Source organism: Falco biarmicus, chromosome Z (genome assembly GCF_023638135.1).
Source record: "Falco biarmicus isolate bFalBia1 chromosome Z, bFalBia1.pri, whole genome shotgun sequence".
In the NCBI taxonomy this organism is placed as follows: domain Eukaryota; kingdom Metazoa; phylum Chordata; class Aves; order Falconiformes; family Falconidae; genus Falco; species Falco biarmicus.
This window is the reverse complement of record NC_079311.1, coordinates 29268030-29288765: the sequence shown is the minus strand read 5'-3', so window position 1 is coordinate 29288765 and position 20736 is coordinate 29268030. Positions and strand designations below refer to the sequence as shown.

Sequence of the window (20736 nt, the reverse complement as noted above, 5' to 3'; positions counted from 1 at the left end):
TGAAGAAATAAAACATTTCCCAAATTTAAGACATGGACCTTGGTTTTGTATCTTGGATCACCTTAGTATTTTGAAGTAAAGCAAGTAAAAATAGCAGAAGCATTCTACAGTAACAGAAGTCTTCAAGAAAATTAAACACTTAACAGACTTCTGTATATGGAAGTGCAAGATGCATTTTCAACCATAAAAAGATTAAAGTGCATATTCTAATGAAACTAACTGAAATTGCATTAAGAACTTAACAGTGAAATATACTAAGTTTACACACCAACACTGTTTCTTACTTTTATAAACTTTTCAACTCAAAGATGCAATTTTTTCTTTCATTTTTGGAATACATCCGAGTATGTTATGATACATCATTTATCAAGTATCAACATGCAGTATCTAATTTAATTTTAGAGTGTATTTTAAAAAGAATAAAGAATTCTGCAACTCAAAATCATGCGAAGTTCATCATAAATTTAGAAATGCCTACTTTTAGCAGGAATTAAAAAAAAAACCCAAACACCTAAAAGCTGAAAAAAACCCAGATCCTTAAAGGATGCTTTTCCCAAAACACAGGGAAGTAACACGTTATTTAGCATTTGCTCTCAGTTGTGAGATGACTCCACCTACTGGGCCAAATGCATTGCTATGCAGTATGAAAAAGTCAAACCATTAAAAGTCAGAACTCTGTAATCATCTTTTTATAGACTCCTAATTAAAACAGCAGAAAGATACAAGAAAGGCAGAACAAGAAATAATTAAGAACTATTCTGTTTAAGAGAAGCAATTACAGATTTTCCTTTTCCCAGAAAAAAACCACAGAGAATAACATACTTTCTCCACTGTTTAATTTGTTCAGGATTTGTGTACTCCTTCAGACATTCAGTAATGTGATCCCCAATTTTGATTAGACACTGTCTAGTATGTTCCAGCTGCTCCCTTTCAGAAAGGCCCTTCTCTGGTCGATCCAACTGTTTCAGTGCTGCTTTAACAGGCCTCATTCTTTCTTTGCACTGTAAAATGCAAAAGAAGAATGTATTAATTTAAAGGTGAAATAAGAAAAAAAAAAAGAATTCTAAAACCGACCCACACTTTACTGTGAGATGTATACATATACACGCATCTATATACAGGCAGAGACAATATTGTTATAAGCCAAATGAAATACAAGACTTGCTCACAGCTCTTAAAAATCTTTTACATGTTTCCTTTGGAAAAAGTTGTATTTTGAACCCAGCTGGAAATTTATTCTGTGAAAGCATTAAATTTTATAAAATACAGATATTAAGGATTTAGAAAGCACTACCTTAATACAAGGGATTTTCTAAGGAAAGGGACTCATTACAACTGGGTTTTACAAACATAACTCTCAGCACAAGCATATAGGAGAAGACCTAGACTTTTTAAGCACCTTGAAAGCTGTAAAACTTCCAATGTCAGCATGAAGTATGAGACTGTTTAGTACATTTCAAACAGATACTTTTCTGCAACAATTAAACCTGGCATTCAGCAGGGGATCAATGTTGCTTCTCTGAGCAGTTCTCAAATACAGATACTAGCAGAACTTGCAGTATTTAGACTAAAGCCATTTTGGGTATGCCTAGATTAGTGACACCAGTGATGGCAATACAGATACATGTCATATGCACATTCTTGAATTTTCACACTTCGGATCAAATGTTTTAATAATAAATCCAGATAAAACCAGTCAGCATGATTTAAGTTACAGACACTTGCTTAGCAATACCATCCAATTACAATGGCATGGTAAACAGATGAAACGCATATTCTCCTTGTCACAAAGAGCCAAACTAGTTAAGCCTGAACAACCCTCAGCAGCAACTTCCATTTGAAAGTATAGTTAAATACACTAATTAGACTACATCTGACCATGGCATAATGATAAACATACATTCCAGAGCAAAAAGCCTGGATAAAAAAAAATAAATTCTGTACAAAGACTCAATCTAGAATTACTTCCACTAAGAGCAAAAGGAAGTCTATAAACAAACAAACAAACACACACATTTAAAATAATAACTTTTTTGGAATGGAATTAAATGGATTATTGCAGTTACCATGTAAGCATCTAGGGACAACTCAGGAAAATCAGGGAAACTGTTCCATTGCCAGGTCATGCCACTAATTAAGCAGCTGCATTACATATTGCACTACCCACAGCTTAAAGTAGCCTTTAAAAGACAGCTTACAGAGTGCACTACTTAAATACAGAAGTGATCATAAAAATATAACTGTACATGGATATCAAGTGTCTTTCTGTCACTTAATCACATGGACATATCCACCTGCATTACTTGAGGCTCATCCTAAAAATCACAGGTGAGTTACTTAGAATGTTTAGAATAAAGCTGTACAGACACCAGTCACTACCACACTCAAGAGAATCCCACTTGTGTGTCACAGCCAGCACCTACAACAGCCCCAGTAATCCTGGCTGGTAGAAACAAACAACTGTTGAAACGTGAATGATGAAACATCCACAGGAAAGTAGCTGCTCAGAGTTGCTCACTGATACCTTTCCAAGGGCCCCAGCCACCCTATAAAACTTTACATAAATTGTGTGCACATACCTTTTTTCCTGTAATACTGATTCTGTTCTTAGTCAGAAGTAGTGATTAAACAAAATTCTTTTGGTGTCAGAGACATTACTCCAGCAAGGTATTTCTAAGAGCTTTAGCATTTGTTCCTTCCTGTGTCTACTCATCTCAGTCTGCAATACTTCAGGAGAGAAGTGCTGAAACTGAATTTCTCTTGCTATCTTACAAAGGCAGGCATATATGGTAGGATGAAGCCAGAGATTCCAGCAAGGTATTGAAGTTCATTCATATCTGCTCTTTAAGTTGTTCTTGAGGATATAACCTTACAGTCTATATTCTAAATCCATTCAGTACACAGACCACTGGGTAAGTTTTCCTACTATCCTGCATAAATACAGTAAACAACAAAATAGAACTACCGGAATGAAGAGAAAAATTACTTCAGTACAGTGGCAGTAACATTCATTGATCTGACATTTTATTAGGGAAAGATCACCTGTGTTATTGTGGCCTGTAACAGAATCAAGAATATCAGAAATTGTCCTCATTTAGAATTGCAGGTATAAATACTAACTACCAAAAAGGGACTTACCACACTAAAAGTTTTTTGATCCAGTTCTTCAGATTCTTCTGATATAGGAACTGGTTCACTAGTTGCAGTAATATGAACTGGAGTATCCAACAGTGGAATTTTTTTATTTTTTTCTTTACTTTCAGATTTGATTTCATTTACCTAATGACAAGATATCAAAATATTTAAATAATTATTTTATTTTGGCTCTGGAATTATCCTGTAACATACAACAATCCCTGTAACAACTGCATTCTCTTCAATAATAATTAAAACTATGCAGACATGCTGACATTCAATGAGAGCACGTTTTACTTTCTCTGTGGGATGGAAAATGAGAATGGAAAATGAGTAAGTTTCTTGAACACACTTGTACTCTCAGTCCAACTAAGATAGGAAGATAAGTATCATCGAAGATGTAATTTCCCATTTCAAATGCTTGTCCTCATGATTTCAGGCAGTAAAAATAAAACTTCAAGTGATGTAAAAGACTTCAATGAAATGACAACTGATCAGACCCAAAATACCTTTTCATCTTAAAATCATTCACATAAACCTAGTGTCCTTTTCTAGTGCTATATAAGATAAACAAACCTAGTTACCTTCTCTTCCTTTACTTCTTTCTGTGTAGATTCTTTAACTTTGTTTTCTCTCTTTTCTTTAATATCTTTTTCTTTTAATTCTTTCTTATCCTCTTTTTCTTTTTTCTCCCTTTTCAAATCCCTCTTATTTTCCTTTTCTTTTGTCTCTCTCTTTTCTTCAGCTTCCTTCTTTATACCAATATCTGGCTCAGGCTTTTCTTCATTTTCTTTTTCTGCTTTAATTTTTTTATGTGGATGTTTCACTGAAACAATCTCATCCTGCAATATGCAAGCATATATGTCACATAAAACTGAGTTCCTATCTATACCGGTTTTGTAGCTATCAAAATTAAAACATACTTTTTATTTGTGCATTTTCTTCTTTTTGGATATAGATTTAACACCTCATCAAATACATCTGAATGCCATTGTAAAGAAGGATGAGAACTACTCATTTCCTTGATGTGACAAAGCAAGTACTGATTTGGCAGTGGTAGTGAGAAATTATGTCAATTTAACTTAGAATTAACTTAGAATTCTGTCCCTCTGTAGGGTAGTTTAGCTAAAAACTGTAAGGAAGTAGGTCTCAAAACTGAGCTGATTGCTCAGGACACTCAAGTGATGGGGATGTTAGAAAACCTCTGTTCTAGTTAGCTTTGTCCCAGTAACCCTTTACCAATCCCGTATTAAACATTCACAGGACAAGGTAACAGAGTCCCAGCTTTTTCCAGATGTGTTCTTTTTACTAGGCTTAAAAAGAAAGGTCTTAGTTGCAGATTGTCTGATAGGGCCCATTTAATTATCTGAAGGTTAACAGAATGACACTCCACTGGTCTTTATAATACTCACAAGGTCTGAGGTGGAAACTCAAACCCTTACAGACAATAGAAAAATACTACAGTAAGTAACAAAAGTGTCAGGTGCAAAAATGATTATTATCTTTGCAATTAGTTGAATACACCCTGGAAAGGCATATATAGAATCCATTGCAGAAAAACAGATAAAAGAATGCCCAATACATGGATCTGAACAAGTTACTTAGATGAGGTATCAAGTAATCAGCCCAAGCAGGACTTCAGTATTTAGGTATGATGGAAACTTCCCAGCAAAAATCCAATGACTTCAAGAGTTTCCTGAATGTTCTAGAGGTTAAACAGATACATTTTAAATATTGCACACACTACAGCAGCTGAGTAGCTAAAGCCAACCGCTTAGGTGGTTAAATCCCATTCTTGTATATAGTCCAGCTTTCAGAAATGCAATTGTTAGTCTGTGTCCAAAAGTATTAAAATGATGAATATCTTTTATTAAACAGACAAAAGGGGACAGCATTCTAGGCACTTTCCCAAAACATAACGAGTCAATCAGCTGACTGGCAATGTCTTCTGTTGTGAGTGGAGATGTAGTCTAACACTGTTTTTTCAAGTAGTCTGAATACTGAATTTGCTTAGTCTTAGGATTCAGTTGCTGATGTTAATTTACTGGGAACTGTGACGATGCTCACAGTTCTTATCTTACATTCCAGACAAATTATTTTACCTATAAATATTAGTCAGTCTACACAATTATTTTTTTTTATGTGTTTGCATTTTATTCTTCATAGTATAATTTAAATACATACACGCTTTAGTTAAAAATGACAGCGTTTTATAGATGTGTCATGGTACTTCTAAGCCTGACAGACTTAACAATTTTTTTTCATAAGGAGTGAGTTGACAATTACAATGGTTTGTAAAATTTAAAATTAGTTTACTTTAAATTTAAAAATTTAAAATTTAGTTTACTTAAACGAAGTAGTATTTTAATGATACATATAGATTTGCACTGATTTATGTGAACTACTTTCAAAATAAAATTAGCTTTGACATGACCCTAAACTTTACCTGAATTTTCATCTCTAGTGGTTTCTGCTGTGTGACAAATTTTAGAAATAAAAAAGACCCTATAGAAGTACTGGCCTAAAAGAAGTAACATCAGAATTAACATAACACAACAAGGCTAAATAGTTGGTTAAATAGACTTTTTGGATAATGAAATACATACACAGGAGCTTTCACATGCAAGTCTTGAAATACCATTTATTTCATGCTGCTCCTTCTAACTGACCTTGATTTTTTTTTGAGCCTGAATAAAAATTTTACCTGAAGCATCGCTATCAGTACTTATAAAACATTAGCCAGAAACATTAGTTTTATAATTGTGTGTTACATTAGGCTTGCATTTCTAGCAGATACAATGCTGAATTCTTTAAAGAATGCTGAAACTAAGCAATGCCACTTGTAATTAGACCACAACAAGTTTTATAATATAATTTGGAAAACTACTCATAATTCCGCAGTTACTGGCTCATCATTACATTAAAACAGACAGTCTTCCATGTGCTTGTACTGATGCAACATCAGCCCTAGTGGCCACAGGAAAAGGATGACATTCAGATACTTCAATTTTATTAAGTCAAGCAGAATATACAATAGAATAGTTATCTTTACCATGTGAAAGATATTTACCTTGTTATCCTCATCATCATCTTCATCAGATTTTTCTGAAGGCTGTGGTGAAGAATCACTTTTTATTTCATCTTTTATTTTTGCAGCCTTTATCACCTTATTCTTCTTAGTTCTTGTTTTCCTCCTCTTTGAATTGCCCTGAATGCAAATTGGCCTCTTTAATACCTCTACTGACAAGAACCTTTGTACCACAGTTGTAAAAAAAGATTTATTGCCACTAATGACCGCCACTTTTCTCAGGACTGCAGGCAGAGCATAGCGCAACAGTGGCGAACACATACAAATAAAAGAATACTACAATATGAAACTCGCAATTAATTTCTTGAGTTAATGTAATACAATATTAGCAATACAGAGTAATACTACATAACAAAAAAGAGCAGAACTAAAAAAGAAAAAGAATCAGCTGACATGCCTGTAAGTGTATGGTTTTTATCTCAGTAATGGATGCCAAATTTTACTTACTGCACCAGCAAGCCTTTGTGCTTCCTTCCTTGCAAGGTCTTTGTTCAGTAATTTAATGAGGTAGTCTGCACGGGTCTGTAACTGTTTCGCCTGGGGTTTCTTATCTGGATCATCAGGCAAAATCTGAGAAGAACAACAGTAGTATCACAGCTATGAGTACATACTACTAAGTTTAGAAGGCGATAGCCTGGAGCACACAGAATAGAAAAAGCTGTGTGATAGAATGGGGAAAACAATCCACTTCAACTATACCTAGCAAATATGCCAGCATGCATGAAACAATGGAGAATTTCTTAAATATTTTCATTTCTCTCCAATTATGCAGCCAATGAAGAATCTTGGTGATGGCCTTACAGTTTCAAACTCACTCAAGAAACCAGTCTCTTATTTATATTTCCACTTTTATAGTTTACCTAAGAAATTCTGAGCTCCTATACCAGTCACCTACAGAACTCCTGGCTCTGCCTCATCTTCTAAATGCAAAACTCGCTACAGGTTATTGCAGATCCAAAGACATAAACAAATAGTTTCAAAAACCAGGCAAATTAACGGAAGGCAGGAGTAGGAATCATTATTAAGTTAATTTGGATAAAACCCTGACTCTTCAAATCTCAAAGCCACAGGTTGCTGGCACTGTCATGAAGTTTACTTCATACCAGTCTTTTCCTCAATACCTGTTGCTCACCGTGGCTGAAGAGCTATCGCACTAATTCTAATACAGCTACTCTCATGTTGTGAGTGAAAGACAGCTTCAAGTGAAGAATCTGGGTATTATGTGGGAATGGGGAAACCAAATCAAATCTCTAGAAAAACCTTCCTTCCAAAAGTTCAAGAGCACAAAATGAACAAAAGCCAGAACATCTAAAATCAGAGAAGGAAACAACTGAAAATAAAAATTCAAATGACAGAGGTCCAACTGCATGAAAACATGGCAATTGACTGCAAGAAGGCATCCTTCAACTGAATACACAAGATCTTGAAATCTAGTAATATACCACAAAAAAGATACTAAGAAACACAATTGACTTAAAATGTTCCTTCAATTTCAATTACCATATGATAAGCTCTCTCGGTCACTGTTCTCAGTTACATTATTACCTAAACAAACTCCTTGATGAAGTGTTGTAGATGACTTACCTTCTGTGTTAAACTGAGATCAGGATCCATTTTTATCATTTCCCAGCTGCCATAACCATATTCATAGATGCCTATTAACAGATTGGAATCATCTTCCTTACCCCAATCTATATCGAAATGAGCAGCCTTGGTATGGCATGGGATGACATATCTAGCAGAAATAAATTAGAAATACAAATAAGTGATTTTTACTTCTGAAGCTTAGCCAAGGTGGAAGGGAACACACTAAAAGTGATGGAAGTAGAGTTGTTTTCTCTCCTAAGATGCCAGTATATTAAGGAAATTAATCTAAATATTTACTGTTGAATTTCCTTAACATTTCTGTAAAATATTTATTGATATCAGCACTGAAATGTTTTTTTAAAGCTGGTTAAGATTAACATACAAAGAATAGACATCTGTGGCCATGAGCTGCATCAGAGTTGGCTAACCATGAAAAAAATGAAAGCATAAATCATCACCCAAGTGTAACTGCTAAAGTAGATAGTTTAGGGATTGTGATACATAAGGTGGCAAGGGAAAAAGTTCAGAAGGTAGAAAAAACTACTGCTGTGCTGTGAAACATACTGCTTTCCTTTCAAGCAGAGGTGCCACGTACAGCAGCTCCTCAGCAAGTCTGAATCCTAGTCCTGATTATTATTAGCAACTGAACACAATTCCCAGAGAATACAATCGCGAAGCCAAAGCTGTTACTGGCTTCCACGGCAAGGGAAGAAAGAATGACAGATGTGGAGCAGGTTACTGCTGCCAGTCCTTACAAGGAATAGAGGGACAATGCTGTTGCACTGTGTTTTGAATCAAAGTTGTCTGAAAAAAGTTAATAGAACTTTGAAAGTTTTCTACATTACTATTTCCTTAATAAAAAATAAAATAATAAAAAAAATACCTTTTTCTTTCTTCTGGATCTGATGGAATGGATTTGTGCAGTGGTGCCAACTCTTCTTCGTGAGAGATGACTAGCTTTGCATTCACCTGTACTCCTGAGATTCGGAATGTTGGGCCTTTAACTTTCCCAAGTCTACCTCCTTAAAGTAAATTAAAAAGCTATTAAAACATTTACCTTTACAAATATCATACAGAAAAATCTAAAGAAAACAACTAAGACTGATGCTATAGCAGAAAACTTTCAATTATACCAAATGACCTTTTCTTAACCAAATGCCCAAATTAAGCTCCAGAATCAAAAGGTCTTTCAGATAATAAGATTAAATTTCACAGTAATTCAAAAACATGCTGCTTTCTCCAATGAAAATTCACACACAGGAAGAGGAAAAAAAAAATCATACTGTAACACTTTACAATCCTCCAGCATGCCAACATTTTTGTTTATATTTCCCCCCAATAAAACTGTTTTCTGTTATGATATGAATGCAAGAATAATGAAGAACTCATTTTTATTGTCCCCCCAAGCCCCCTGAACACACTGTACCTGCTCTTTCTTGTCCAGATGAGTTGTCCTTTAAAGCTTTAATGCATCCATTATGTACAAGCTCTCCCAAACGTCTAAGATCTATCTCTGATTTATCAACTAGCTCAGCATCTCTAGCTACAGCATCTAACCTGTCATAAAACAAACACATATTTTTATAGCTCTGAAACTTTAGTAATTGTGAATGACTTCTTCAGACTTTGAAACTAGAGAAATGTTCAGATAAGTTATCAGTCACCTGTACTTGCTATGCTGTGTATAGCTTTGATCCAAGACAAAAAAAAAAAAAAAAAAAAAAAAAAAAAAAAAAAAAAAAAAAGCACGTCTCCAGTATCAGATGACAATACAGCAAGAACCATAAAGGACCCTAATCCTACAGTGTTAAATTACATTACTGCACATTTCCTTAAAAAAGAAAAGGAGTCATTATATACAATATGTTCATATGGACTATAAATATTTTTAAGGAAAATAAGGATGGGAAGTTTTTCTTAGAATTTGGAATAATAATCAAAGTTTAAAAATAAGAACTGACAATAAGGAAAATGCAAAACTAACTTCAACAGTCAGAGTGAATAAACTGATAGGCTTTCAACAGGCTATCAAACAAGACAAATGAATGATTATCACCAATGAATTAAACAGGACACCATGTAAAGTATAAAGAGAGTAAGTCCTGCAAATTGAAAGGTTTGCTGTGTGGCTGTTGGCACACATACCATACACGAAGAAAGGGAAGATATTAAGCTAAAGTCATGTTACATTCAAGGCAAAAAACTAGACACTATATTTTCTCTTCAGTCTAACGTTTCTTGGTATATTTTTAAATTTTTATGAAAACAAGGTTCCAAGTTCCTACACAAACAATAAACAAGTTTACCTTTCAAGCGGGCCACCAAATTTCTTGTAACTCTTGATAAACCTAGTAACAGAAAATAATTTTGCCATTTAAATGCATGCTTAACTAATTACACTGGTTTTAAAACTGTATTAATACAGTTACGCATCTTAGTGTAACACTATATGGACAATAAAAAACCAAGACAAAACAAAAAACTAGAGAGGGCAGAGCAGTTTAGTATAACCAGAAAACCCAAAGTCTGAGTTTTATTTAAGAACTGATTCAATATAACAATACAAGGTACAAATTATTTCAGAAATTGCTTTATTAATTTCACAAGATGGAAAATTCAGCAGCTGAATGTGTCTAATCATAAAAGTTTAATGTGGATTACAGTAAATGGAGATTATGTTATGCCTTATATAGTAAAAGGAGCAATTAGCAACAGGTGATCTGAAGACTCTGGAAAACACAGCATGAAAGATACTCTGTAGGCATGTGTAAGAGATTGAAAGAAACTGGAGATACCTGGGATAGAAAGGAAATGAAATAAAAATAAAATCAAAATAATTAAAAAAAGAATGCCCCAACAATCAAGGCCTCAAACTGTTAGTGCAAGCACAAGAATAGTCTTGAAAAAAGTATCAATTTGCTGTGTTGTTAGATGAAATGGAAAGGGAAACAGGATCTTTTAAAGTTGTTTCTCTAACCAAAAGTATTTTTAAAGCTTTACAGCATTTTAGAGAAATATGCATACTTTCAGAAGCAAAGCATTTCATAAACTGGAAAAGGTAAACAACTCTTCCTCCCTCTACCTAAAGAATATTTCAGCAACAAATATCGAAACGACCTGTTGTACAACATTCAAATAGGATTTCATATTTTTAGTTTGAAAAGGCATAATATAACATTAACACAACTACAGTGTCAAGAAGTTTAACAAGAAAACAAAATCCACTGAAATTTTTGTCATTGTCACTAGGAAGATTTACACGTCCTTTCAGCACTGCAGTTTTTAGATAATAGGATTGGAAGCAGAATGTTTGGCTTCTAAAAGAACACCTCACCCATTGTAACAACTGCCTTTTGAAATCTGTCTTCATGGGTTACAGGAATTAACAAGTTTAAAACAACCAAGAATATTTTTAAAACCTAATTTTATCCTTCATTAAAATGGGTTCAGATTTTTGACTGTTGACTGTCAGCACCACAAAGTACAAAAGATAAAATATTAAATGCCTAGAATAAAAAAAATTCTAAGAAATTGAGGTAAAACAGACTGCCTTCTGTACTTTCAAACTCCATAATTGTCGCGACGGAGGGAAGACACAGTCACTCAATATGAGTGATCAGCAGACTTCGTTTATTGTCCCTTACAGTCACCTTTTATGCCTTGTTATAATTAGCTCACACATATTACAAAAGTTAAGCTCATTATTGGTTAGTTGCCTAAATATCAAGTCCACCCCTAGCTTCTCTTCTGTAATCTGTTCCCACCTGCAACATTCTTTTCCCACCTCAGTCTTCCTGTTATTTTGTAATTTTTGCTTTACTTCAGATAAGCTGAGAGTGATGTGCATTTTTGTCCAGCCAGCTGGACTATGTCTATGAGACCTTTTTCAGCTAGCCAGTTATCCACACATAATAATAATAATAAAAAATTTACTTGTCCCTTTAAATATATGTGTCCCTCTATCTCTTACCGCCTGATCTCTGCATCACTAAATCCTTTGATATTTTCTCGAGGAATAGTTCGTGGTCTTCCACGTTTTTTTGGCCGTTTTCTTTCTGAGATGGAGTCACTATCAGATCCAGAGTATCTTCTGCTCCTACTGCGCCTCCCTTCACTTCCATTAAAGCTGATCTGGAATTTCAAAATATGCAGTTCAAAGCCAGATGATTAACAAACATAAATAAATTTTTGCCTACTCTGAAAAAAATATGTGTTCAGAAAAGTGGGAAAAAAACCCCCAAACCTGACAACAACAACCACCAAACAAATCAACAGCAAAATAAAAGAACAAGTCAGTAAGAACTGTAAACAGTAAAAAAAAAAAAAGAAACAGTAAGAAGTAAAAAAACACACCTGTTTTGCACAGTTTCTCATCCTTGGAAGCATATATATTTCTTCAAGTTCCTTTTGTCTTTCCTCCTCTTCTATTCGTCGTCGCTGAACTTCCGGAATGATTTCTTCCCAATTTCTTGAATTTCTTTCTGGTTCCAACTCAATATCATCTTCATCCATATTGGAAAAGTTGGCCACCTTGTATATCAGAATACATGTATTCTTATCAAACCAATACACGACTATTTGAAAAAGACTAAGCAGCTAATATTTTAGGAAAACAAAGGTCTAGATGGCAAGTTTTTTGCATTTACACATTTTATCTATTTTTATATATGCTATTATTTTATATAGAACATACATATACAAAATGCTTCATAAAACACTGTCCCTAATGAAAGTACTTTCATTCATTTACGAAATGGACAGAGACTCCATGCAACATGCACTAAGATGAGAAATGATAAGAATGTTTCTCTTCCTTTAAAAGGTGTTAACTAATACAGATGCATAATGAAACACCTCCCCAATAGCTGTAAGAGTGCTGTTTAACTTCCTTCAAAATATGGCTAACAACATTTGAATACCTGAGTTAATGTGAAACTATAATAATGTAAGACTAACCGAACATTAATGTAGGAATCAAAATCCATTGCAAATAAACAATCATCAGGGAAGCTATTTAATAATCTACTGATCTAAACAAATACATCACACTCTGCATTTCTTTTGCACCCAGGTAATAGTATGTTTAACTGGTAACACTTAAAATACTTGGCATTCAAGTCCACTTCAGGGCTAAAAGCTATATTGAGAAGTCATCGGCTAAGAAATGTAAACTTTGTGTTCTGCATTCAAGGGTACTACAGCTGCTTAACAGAAAAGGCAGTAAATAAAACACAGAATTAGCAAAATACATCATGTAGTTTTAAATGTTTATACTATTGGTAGGTATCCTGTATAGGTGAAAAGACGTTTTATTAGGAAGAGACACAGAGTTGACTTACTGAGGCATCTCATAAAAATGAAGAGATGGACAGGTACTCAAAAGCAAAATAGTACTGTTTATAAAGGAAAGTGTAATCATGGCAGGAGAGAGGTAAGACAGCAATACCTTGAACTGTGAAAGCAACTCATCTCCTACAGTTAATGGACCTGGCTCATTTTCCCGTGTTTCAGCCCTCTTCAAGATTTCATCTATATCCATTTCCTAAAAAAGAAGACGTTTCTCTTTACAGTGAAATAATTCATACATATTTTCAGTAGTTTTATCTACCCTAGTCCAGAAACACTACTTACCTGGGGTTCCTGTTCTTCCCCTTCAGGTTCTTTAAATAGTTCCTCAGCACCAAACTTCAGAATTGCTGATAACTCCTCCTTATTAAAAGGCGTTGAGCTGAAATAAAGGATGTTTCAGGAAAAAGTTATCTTAGTAACTTGATAAAGTTCTCTATGATCATCAGTCAGTAAAGCTTTCTTTTTACTGTTAAATAAAAAAAATAATCTTATAAATATATTAAAATATTAAAATAAAAATAATCTTATAAATATATTAAAATATTATTTAATTAATTACATTTATTTTAACAAATATATATAACGTGAATAAATATCTATTAAGACAATATACTTTGCATCTTTACTTAATTAACTTTATTTTACCTTTTATTAAACAAGTGCAATAGCTTAAACTTTTTACTTACTTGTCAAATATACTTAAGGGTAAATTAGTATAGAAATAAATAGAAAATATACCTTGAAGGAGTAGAGCCTGTATGTAGTACAGTTTTCCCCGTAGTGTCCATTCTCTGAATTACTAAATGATCTAACACCATCTTTTTCTTGGCTCTTTCAAGAATATCTTCTTCTACTGATCCTTTTGTGACTAGTCGATAAATATTAACCTAGGTACATTTTAAAAAAGTAAGCAACAACAAGGAGAAATCTCAGTCTTCACAACGTATATTCTGAATTGACTGGTTTCAAATATGAAATACTAGTTCCATCATGTTACCACAGTCTTAGCATTTTAAAAAAACAGAAAAATAAACTTGGACCTGTCTTGTCTTAAACTTGATTTGCCACAGGCAAAACTGTCTTATTTCCAATTACTGTTGTATGTCTTCTGCAAGAATGAAACCTGAACAGAATTTAAAAATATTTAAGCAAGGGGGATGCACCTGATGCAACAGTTATTTTCTAGAATGACATGATGCCAATGGGACAATTGGGAATGTGGGACAGACAGTCCCATAACTCCTCTCTCTATCTCTCCCATCCATATACCACAGTTGCCATATTATCTCTCCATATAGGGAGATTTTTTAAAAAAGTTAAATGAGCACTACTAACATTTTTAGACATATGCATAAAGTATTAGTTATCCTCAAAACTACAACAACAATGAAGAGTACAGTGAGAGGAAAGCTACTGTACAGAACCCTCCTTCAGGTCTGGAGCTTAAAGCTGAATGTGCATACCTGTTTCTTCTGCCCGATCCTATGCGCTCTGGCCTGCGCTTGCAGATCATTCTGTGGATTCCAGTCAGAATCAAATATAACTACAGTGTCAGCGGATGCCAAATTGATACCTAATCCTCCAGCTCTGGTAGACAGTAAAAAGCAGAAGTCCTGAAATCATAAAATAAGAAATACTTTCATACACAATAACAGTCCTATTCTCAAATGAACCAGTATGACGCTTGTTTATGTGGTATGTGGTGCGGTCATATCATATACTACCACTTCCATAATTGTTGTATATTTAAAGCTTCTTTAAGTATAAAGTAAACATTGATATTGGTGTGTTTTGTAAATTGTTACTGACTTCTCAACAGTTTAAAGGAAGCAGCATCCTAGTAGATGATCACAGGCCAAAAAAATCCCAACCAAACAACAGACTGGCCAAGAAGTACTACTGTTAAAGCCTTGTATGTTACGAAGTCCCTCTACCACACCCCCTGCCCCAAGCCCTGGAAGGCTAAGCAGCCATGCCAGAGCAGGGAAGATGCTTGAGCCTACAAGTAACTGGTTCAGACAGGAAGGAAAAGCCTTCTGCCAAGTTCAATGCTGTTCAACATATTCATGAATAATACGAAAAACCAAAACACAGCACTGCACCAGCTACTAAAAAGAAAATTAACTCTATCTCAGCTGAAACCAGGACAATGATAAGCAAGGTGAAAAAGCCTGCAGATGATACAGAATTCTTCATTCACAGACAAGTATGAAAGACTGCAGAAGGATCTTGAGAAATGCAATAAAACAACATATGAAATTCAGTTACAGGAGATAGCACACCGTTACACTCAGGAATGAGTCCTGAGAATTGTGTTAGAAATTTCCATGTACCCCTTAGCTCAGCAATGGCCAAAAACTGTAGAGAATGTTCTAAATTTTTAGGAAAGGAATTTAAAAACAAACAAACAACAAAACCCAAATAAAACAAAACATAATTTTGCTGCTGCACAAATGCATAGTTTGCCTCCATTTTTAAAATGCATGATATATAAATTCCTCTTAATCTCAAAAAATGTACAGTGTACCTGTAAAGATTTCAGAAAAAGGCAACAATGTCTCTATGAGAAATTTGAAACAATTAACTTCTGTGCGTAACAAATATCTGAAGTTCACATTATGGAATTAAGTCCTTCTCCCTGCATCATAGCAGAAACAAGCTCAGCAACTGACAAGTGCTACCCTTCATTTTCTGTCAAAAAAAAAACAAGAAACCACCCCCCCCAAAAAAAATAAACCACCCAAACCCAAACAAAACAACCTCCCCTCCCCCAAATATGCCTTTGGGGGATTTAAGCTGATCAAAGATATGGAATGGCTTACATATTAGGAATGCTAAATAAGCTACAAATCTTCCAACTCAGAAAAGATTTGAAACAGGCACCTATATATTTACAGGTTGCTCACAAAGAACAGCTAGAAATCAATTCTTCACTATTTCTTCCAGGGCAAATAAGTAGGTGGCAACAAATAAAAATAACAAAAGCCACATTTGAAACAATTAATGATGGCTGTCCATGCAAGAATAGACACGTTAGTCCCGCCCACTGCCAAAGGATGTTTTTGATGCTAATTGCTTGTGTAAGGTCAGCGCTCTTGTAAACATTGTTGGGTTAGATTCTACACAGGAACAAAGGTGAGGTTAGATTTCTGCAGCATTTATATAGTAATTCAAATTACTTTGATAAAAAGTGCAGGAGGGGGCCTGCAAATCAGGACCATAAAGTGGCAATCAGTTAGCTGAAAGGAATGTGCTAGAGCTCTTAGGCCACAAACCCTGGGAGGACAAGGAATGTGAATAGATAACAATCAACAGGGTGAGTCATGCCGGGAATGAGGAATGGATAGTGTGAAGGAGAGGTAACACCTTGCTGTTAATTGATGGAAGTGTCCTTTGTTTGTAGTTAACCACCAATCAGGGATTGCCTAGTATGTAATGCTTAGCTTAAAGAACCAATCTGTTTAAAGCGCGCAGCTTCTGAAAACAGATACAAACTCGTGATTGTGTACAATAAATGGACATTTGCTTGCATCAAGCAGTGTCCCGTCTCTTCATTCGCCGCAAAAAAGCTTCAGAAAAAAAATTATAGATACAGAACTGCTTACCATTTTTACGTTACGTGTTTTCTACTTAAGAGAAAAAAGTAGATGTAAACCTTATAGTCTAAGCAATAACAATGAATTTTCAACCCTATTGATATAATCCTCACTTTTCTCAAGCCTTTATTTTTTGTGCAATGTTTCTTTACATTTCTTGAAAAAAAATAAAACTTATTCCTTAGGGAAAAAATGCCATACCTCTGATCCTTCTGCATTAAAATGATCCAACGCTTGTTTCCTCAATTCCCCTTTTATTGATCCATCAAGTCTCTAGAGAGATTGAACAGTGCAGTTAAACAGTAATTCTCATATTCAAAATAACAGCAACTTGAATTTTCACCTGCCAAAACCATTACGTGACGGAAAAGAGTAATGCAACACTTGATGTAATATTTTTATTTCACCTGTTTAATTTCAAAATACTACTTAGCACATAACAAGTGCTAGTCTTTCTAGAAAAAGAACAAATTTTCTTACAACTTTTCTTAACCAAAGTGGTAAAGATCACATATCACGACACAGCTGAGGTTGGAAGGGACCTCTGGAGGTCATCTTGTCTAACTCCCCTACTCAGATGGGGACAGCTAAAGCAGGTTGCCCAAGGTCTTGTCCACATGGCTTTTAAATGTTATAGAGGATGGAGATTCCGCAACTTCTGGACAACTTGTGACGTTGCTCTGTAATCCTCAGAGTAAAGAAAATACTCTTGTATTCAAGATCAAAGCTTCATGGCTACTACTACCAAGATTCTTACCTGAAAGGGAAACTGACGATACTTCAGATATTCTGCTAGGATATCCAGCATCCTCACCATCTGTGAGAAAATCAGAACTCTGTTGCCACGTTCTCGCAGACGAATCAGTAGCTTGTCAAGAAGGATTAGTTTCCCACTGCTACGTATTAAATGCTACAAAAAGCAAGAAATATATATTACAAAGTAAGTTCATCACTAATACACATTGCAGTTGGTTAGACATCTGAGGTTTGCTTTTCTTTGTATTGCTGTTGAAAGGAAAAAAAAAGGCAAATTCTGACATTCCTTAAGAATTCCATAGTTTAACACATGAATATAATATACAGTGTCCTAGAAGTTAAAAAAAGCCAACCAAAACAAAAACCCCACCAAATCCACATGACCATAAGACACTACTGCTATATAAATTTACTGGTATGCAGCATTAACTGAACATAAAAGTTTACTCTGATTTTAGTTTAGTTGATTCTAACTGAAATCAACAGAATTACTAACTCACATATTTTTAAAAGAAATGCATTGTTCAGTTCCCTCTCAAAGTCACATCTTAACATCTCATCAAAACATGACTATATGGGCTTAAAAACATAACAAGTTGTGATGTAGGCCCAAGTCCTTATCTGCCAAGTAAAAAACAAAATTTGTTAACCAATAAAATATAACAATGATAAAAAGCTACCTTAGTTCTACTTGCTCTTCATTTCCCACCTTTTGAAGAGAAATAGGTACTGCTGTTTAACTGCCTGAGTATTTTTAAAGAAAGCCCATCAATCAAGTTTCTCAGGCAAGATAAAGTGAGAGAATTCTTGTTCGTGGTGCCTAACACTGTAACCCACCTAAAGCCTGTTAAGCCTTCTCAGCTCCAGTGTGAAATTTAGTGTTGAAAACATTACGTCCCTTTACGTGAAGATGCTTAGACAGAATTTGGGAGGATGCTAAATTCTGAGTTAGCTGCTTTTATTCTCTATGTCAGAAAGGAAGAGGACATTTGTCACCGCACAAACTAGCGGCTTTGAGAAGGTATTTAAATTACCGACTTGAAAACTTCCAGAAAAAAAAAATACCATCTTTAAGAAACATTTTTGTTGGTATAAACTGCATCAACAACAGCAGCCTTATCTGTTGCTGTGCTTCTCAACAGTTTTAGTACAAATACCAGTTAACCTTAAAAAAAAAAAAAAAACACACCACCAACAGACCAGACCATCTTTGGTAGTGATGGTAATTGTTTTCATCTGTTACAACAACAATGACAAAATCAGACTGAGCTTTGGATGCTTGTTACTTTCATTTCTTTTCACTTTGGTTGTTTGCAGGCATACAGAGAACAATATTTGGTTATAAAAAATAATAAAAGCATTCTGCAGATGACATTCCGCTATTACATAGGTTGCTGGTGTATCACTGCCAGTCACATGCACTTCCACTCACATTACGTTTACCAGCTTAGCTGCTTCATTTCACTTAGGTTTAAAATAGGTCTTAAGCTTATTTTGCATGAAAATACACAACCTGTTTAAAACCGTTTTCTTTTTACTTTGATTGTAATTAAAATCAGTGACATTTAGTCAATTATCTGTCAATTATTTGGTTCAAATTAAGATATAAAAATCAAGTCACTTACCTGTAAAACCCAGGATGCACATTTTCCAGAGAACCTGTTTTTATTTAACACACTTCGGTAAGAGTTAATAAACTACCAGAGCACTTATATGTAAACATTGCAAATATGAAACAGAACTTTTTTTAAAATTATTACTAAGAAGTGACATTACCTGTAAGGCCTCCTGTTTATTATAGAATTCATTATCATCTGGTGGCTTAATGAGGTAGCAATGGTTACAACACTTCTTGAGTTCCATCATGATGTTCAAAAAGCCCGAGGTACTGCCTTTTGAACCTTTACTGAGGGCTTTATAATTCCTAGTTAAAATCCACCTATGATATAAGATGTACAATGTAAGTAATTTCTAACCATATGTGGAAGCAACAGATGTAAGTTCTCAAAATATAAACAAGCTAAAGAAAAACAGCAGCTCCCAAATGAATGTAGAAACATGCCAAACTAGAGAAGCTACATGAATAGACATTAGACCAGTATTCTTAAGCCCCTGCAGCATAAAGTTTTACTGCTGTGAAATTCTAGAAGCCTCAAGTTCAAACTGCATTATAAAAACTATTATGCTTCAGTAAATTGCACATAGACATATCACTAAAACAGCACAATTTCTAAAAACTGTTGTTTCTTACTTGTAATATTGTTTCTGCAATGCACTCATTTCCATCCTCAGAATTTGCTCAACTTTAGCAGGCAAAGACTTTTCTACATCTTTTTTAACTCTTCTCAGCAGAAATGGTTCCAGTTCTTTGTGAAGACTTGCATAACCGTATTCTCTCCCTTTGCCATGTTCCTCTTCAAAATCTTCCCAGGAGGAAAACCTTCAACATAATAAAAAATACGCACAAAACAGTGACATACTGCAACTGAAGCAGCAAAACTCAAGTAGAGAGATAACACAAAGAATGCATATAAATATATCACAAAAGCAAACACACATTTGGATTTCTTCCTCACTCCCTTCTGTTTAATTTATCCAATTTGTGAATTTTCATCTTACAAGAAATTCCAAATATTTTGACTGTAAATAGAGGAACGGAATTTTCCAAAAACATTTACAGAATGAAAACTACTGAATTTTAACCTCCCCAGCTGAAACCCAACATTTCTCTTCTTCCACAAGGGTATCACTTAGATGGTTGCAGAACTTCCATTTTTACATTTATCAAGAGCAGCCCAAAAAAAACCCAGCTGTGTGGTTGGAAAGGGTGCAAGAGAATAAGCAACTACTTAATGTATGTTTTGCAGCTTCTATGGTCTAGCAGAAGCATAACTAACCTCTGCCTGCGCTAACAGCCTCGAAGAACAGACTATGATTCAATGAAGAATGGGTACTAGACCACAGTGTCTTTGCTCGTAAGGTTCTGAAGAAGTCAGTACAATCCATAGCTCAAACTAGAGCTACAGCGCTTGACACCTACAATATGTCTGACAGGAATGTGCTTTCCACACATGAGCTCTATTTTATCTTACATAGAAACAGAGGTCATAAAAGATAAGGTCAATGCAGTAAGCTTACTGCATGCAAACCATATAGGAAAACCAGATATCTGACTGAGCTACAGGATACTGGGCATCTTGGTACAAAGTTGTTTTCAGTAACAGT

The 20736-nt window shown here is 34.7% G+C and overlaps 1 protein-coding gene across 7 annotated transcripts in view; it reads right to left on the bottom strand.

The window, feature by feature from the left end:
* The window catches only part of CHD1 (chromodomain helicase DNA binding protein 1), a 58701-nt gene that overhangs the window by 7761 nt on the left and 30204 nt on the right, over positions 1 to 20736 (bottom strand). For 6 of the 7 annotated variants that reach the window (XM_056325711.1, XM_056325707.1, XM_056325706.1 and 3 more), the window contains 19 exons: positions 19763 to 19951; positions 19288 to 19450; positions 17513 to 17665; positions 16957 to 17028; positions 14623 to 14772; positions 13898 to 14046; positions 13442 to 13538; positions 13257 to 13352; positions 12164 to 12340; positions 11781 to 11941; positions 10117 to 10158; positions 9237 to 9367; positions 8694 to 8832; positions 7808 to 7958; positions 6671 to 6793; positions 6206 to 6343; positions 3720 to 3977; positions 3139 to 3279; positions 823 to 1001 (listed from right to left, as the gene is read on the bottom strand). In XM_056325711.1, coding sequence (XP_056181686.1) covers positions 823 to 1001; positions 3139 to 3279; positions 3720 to 3977; positions 6206 to 6343; positions 6671 to 6793; positions 7808 to 7958; positions 8694 to 8832; positions 9237 to 9367; positions 10117 to 10158; positions 11781 to 11941; positions 12164 to 12340; positions 13257 to 13352; positions 13442 to 13538; positions 13898 to 14046; positions 14623 to 14772; positions 16957 to 17028; positions 17513 to 17665; positions 19288 to 19450; positions 19763 to 19951 — 2709 coding nt within the window. The remainder of the gene's footprint in view (positions 1 to 822; positions 1002 to 3138; positions 3280 to 3719; positions 3978 to 6205; positions 6344 to 6670; positions 6794 to 7807; positions 7959 to 8693; positions 8833 to 9236; positions 9368 to 10116; positions 10159 to 11780; positions 11942 to 12163; positions 12341 to 13256; positions 13353 to 13441; positions 13539 to 13897; positions 14047 to 14622; positions 14773 to 16956; positions 17029 to 17512; positions 17666 to 19287; positions 19451 to 19762; positions 19952 to 20736) is intronic. The other variant, XM_056325710.1, reaches the window with a different exon arrangement.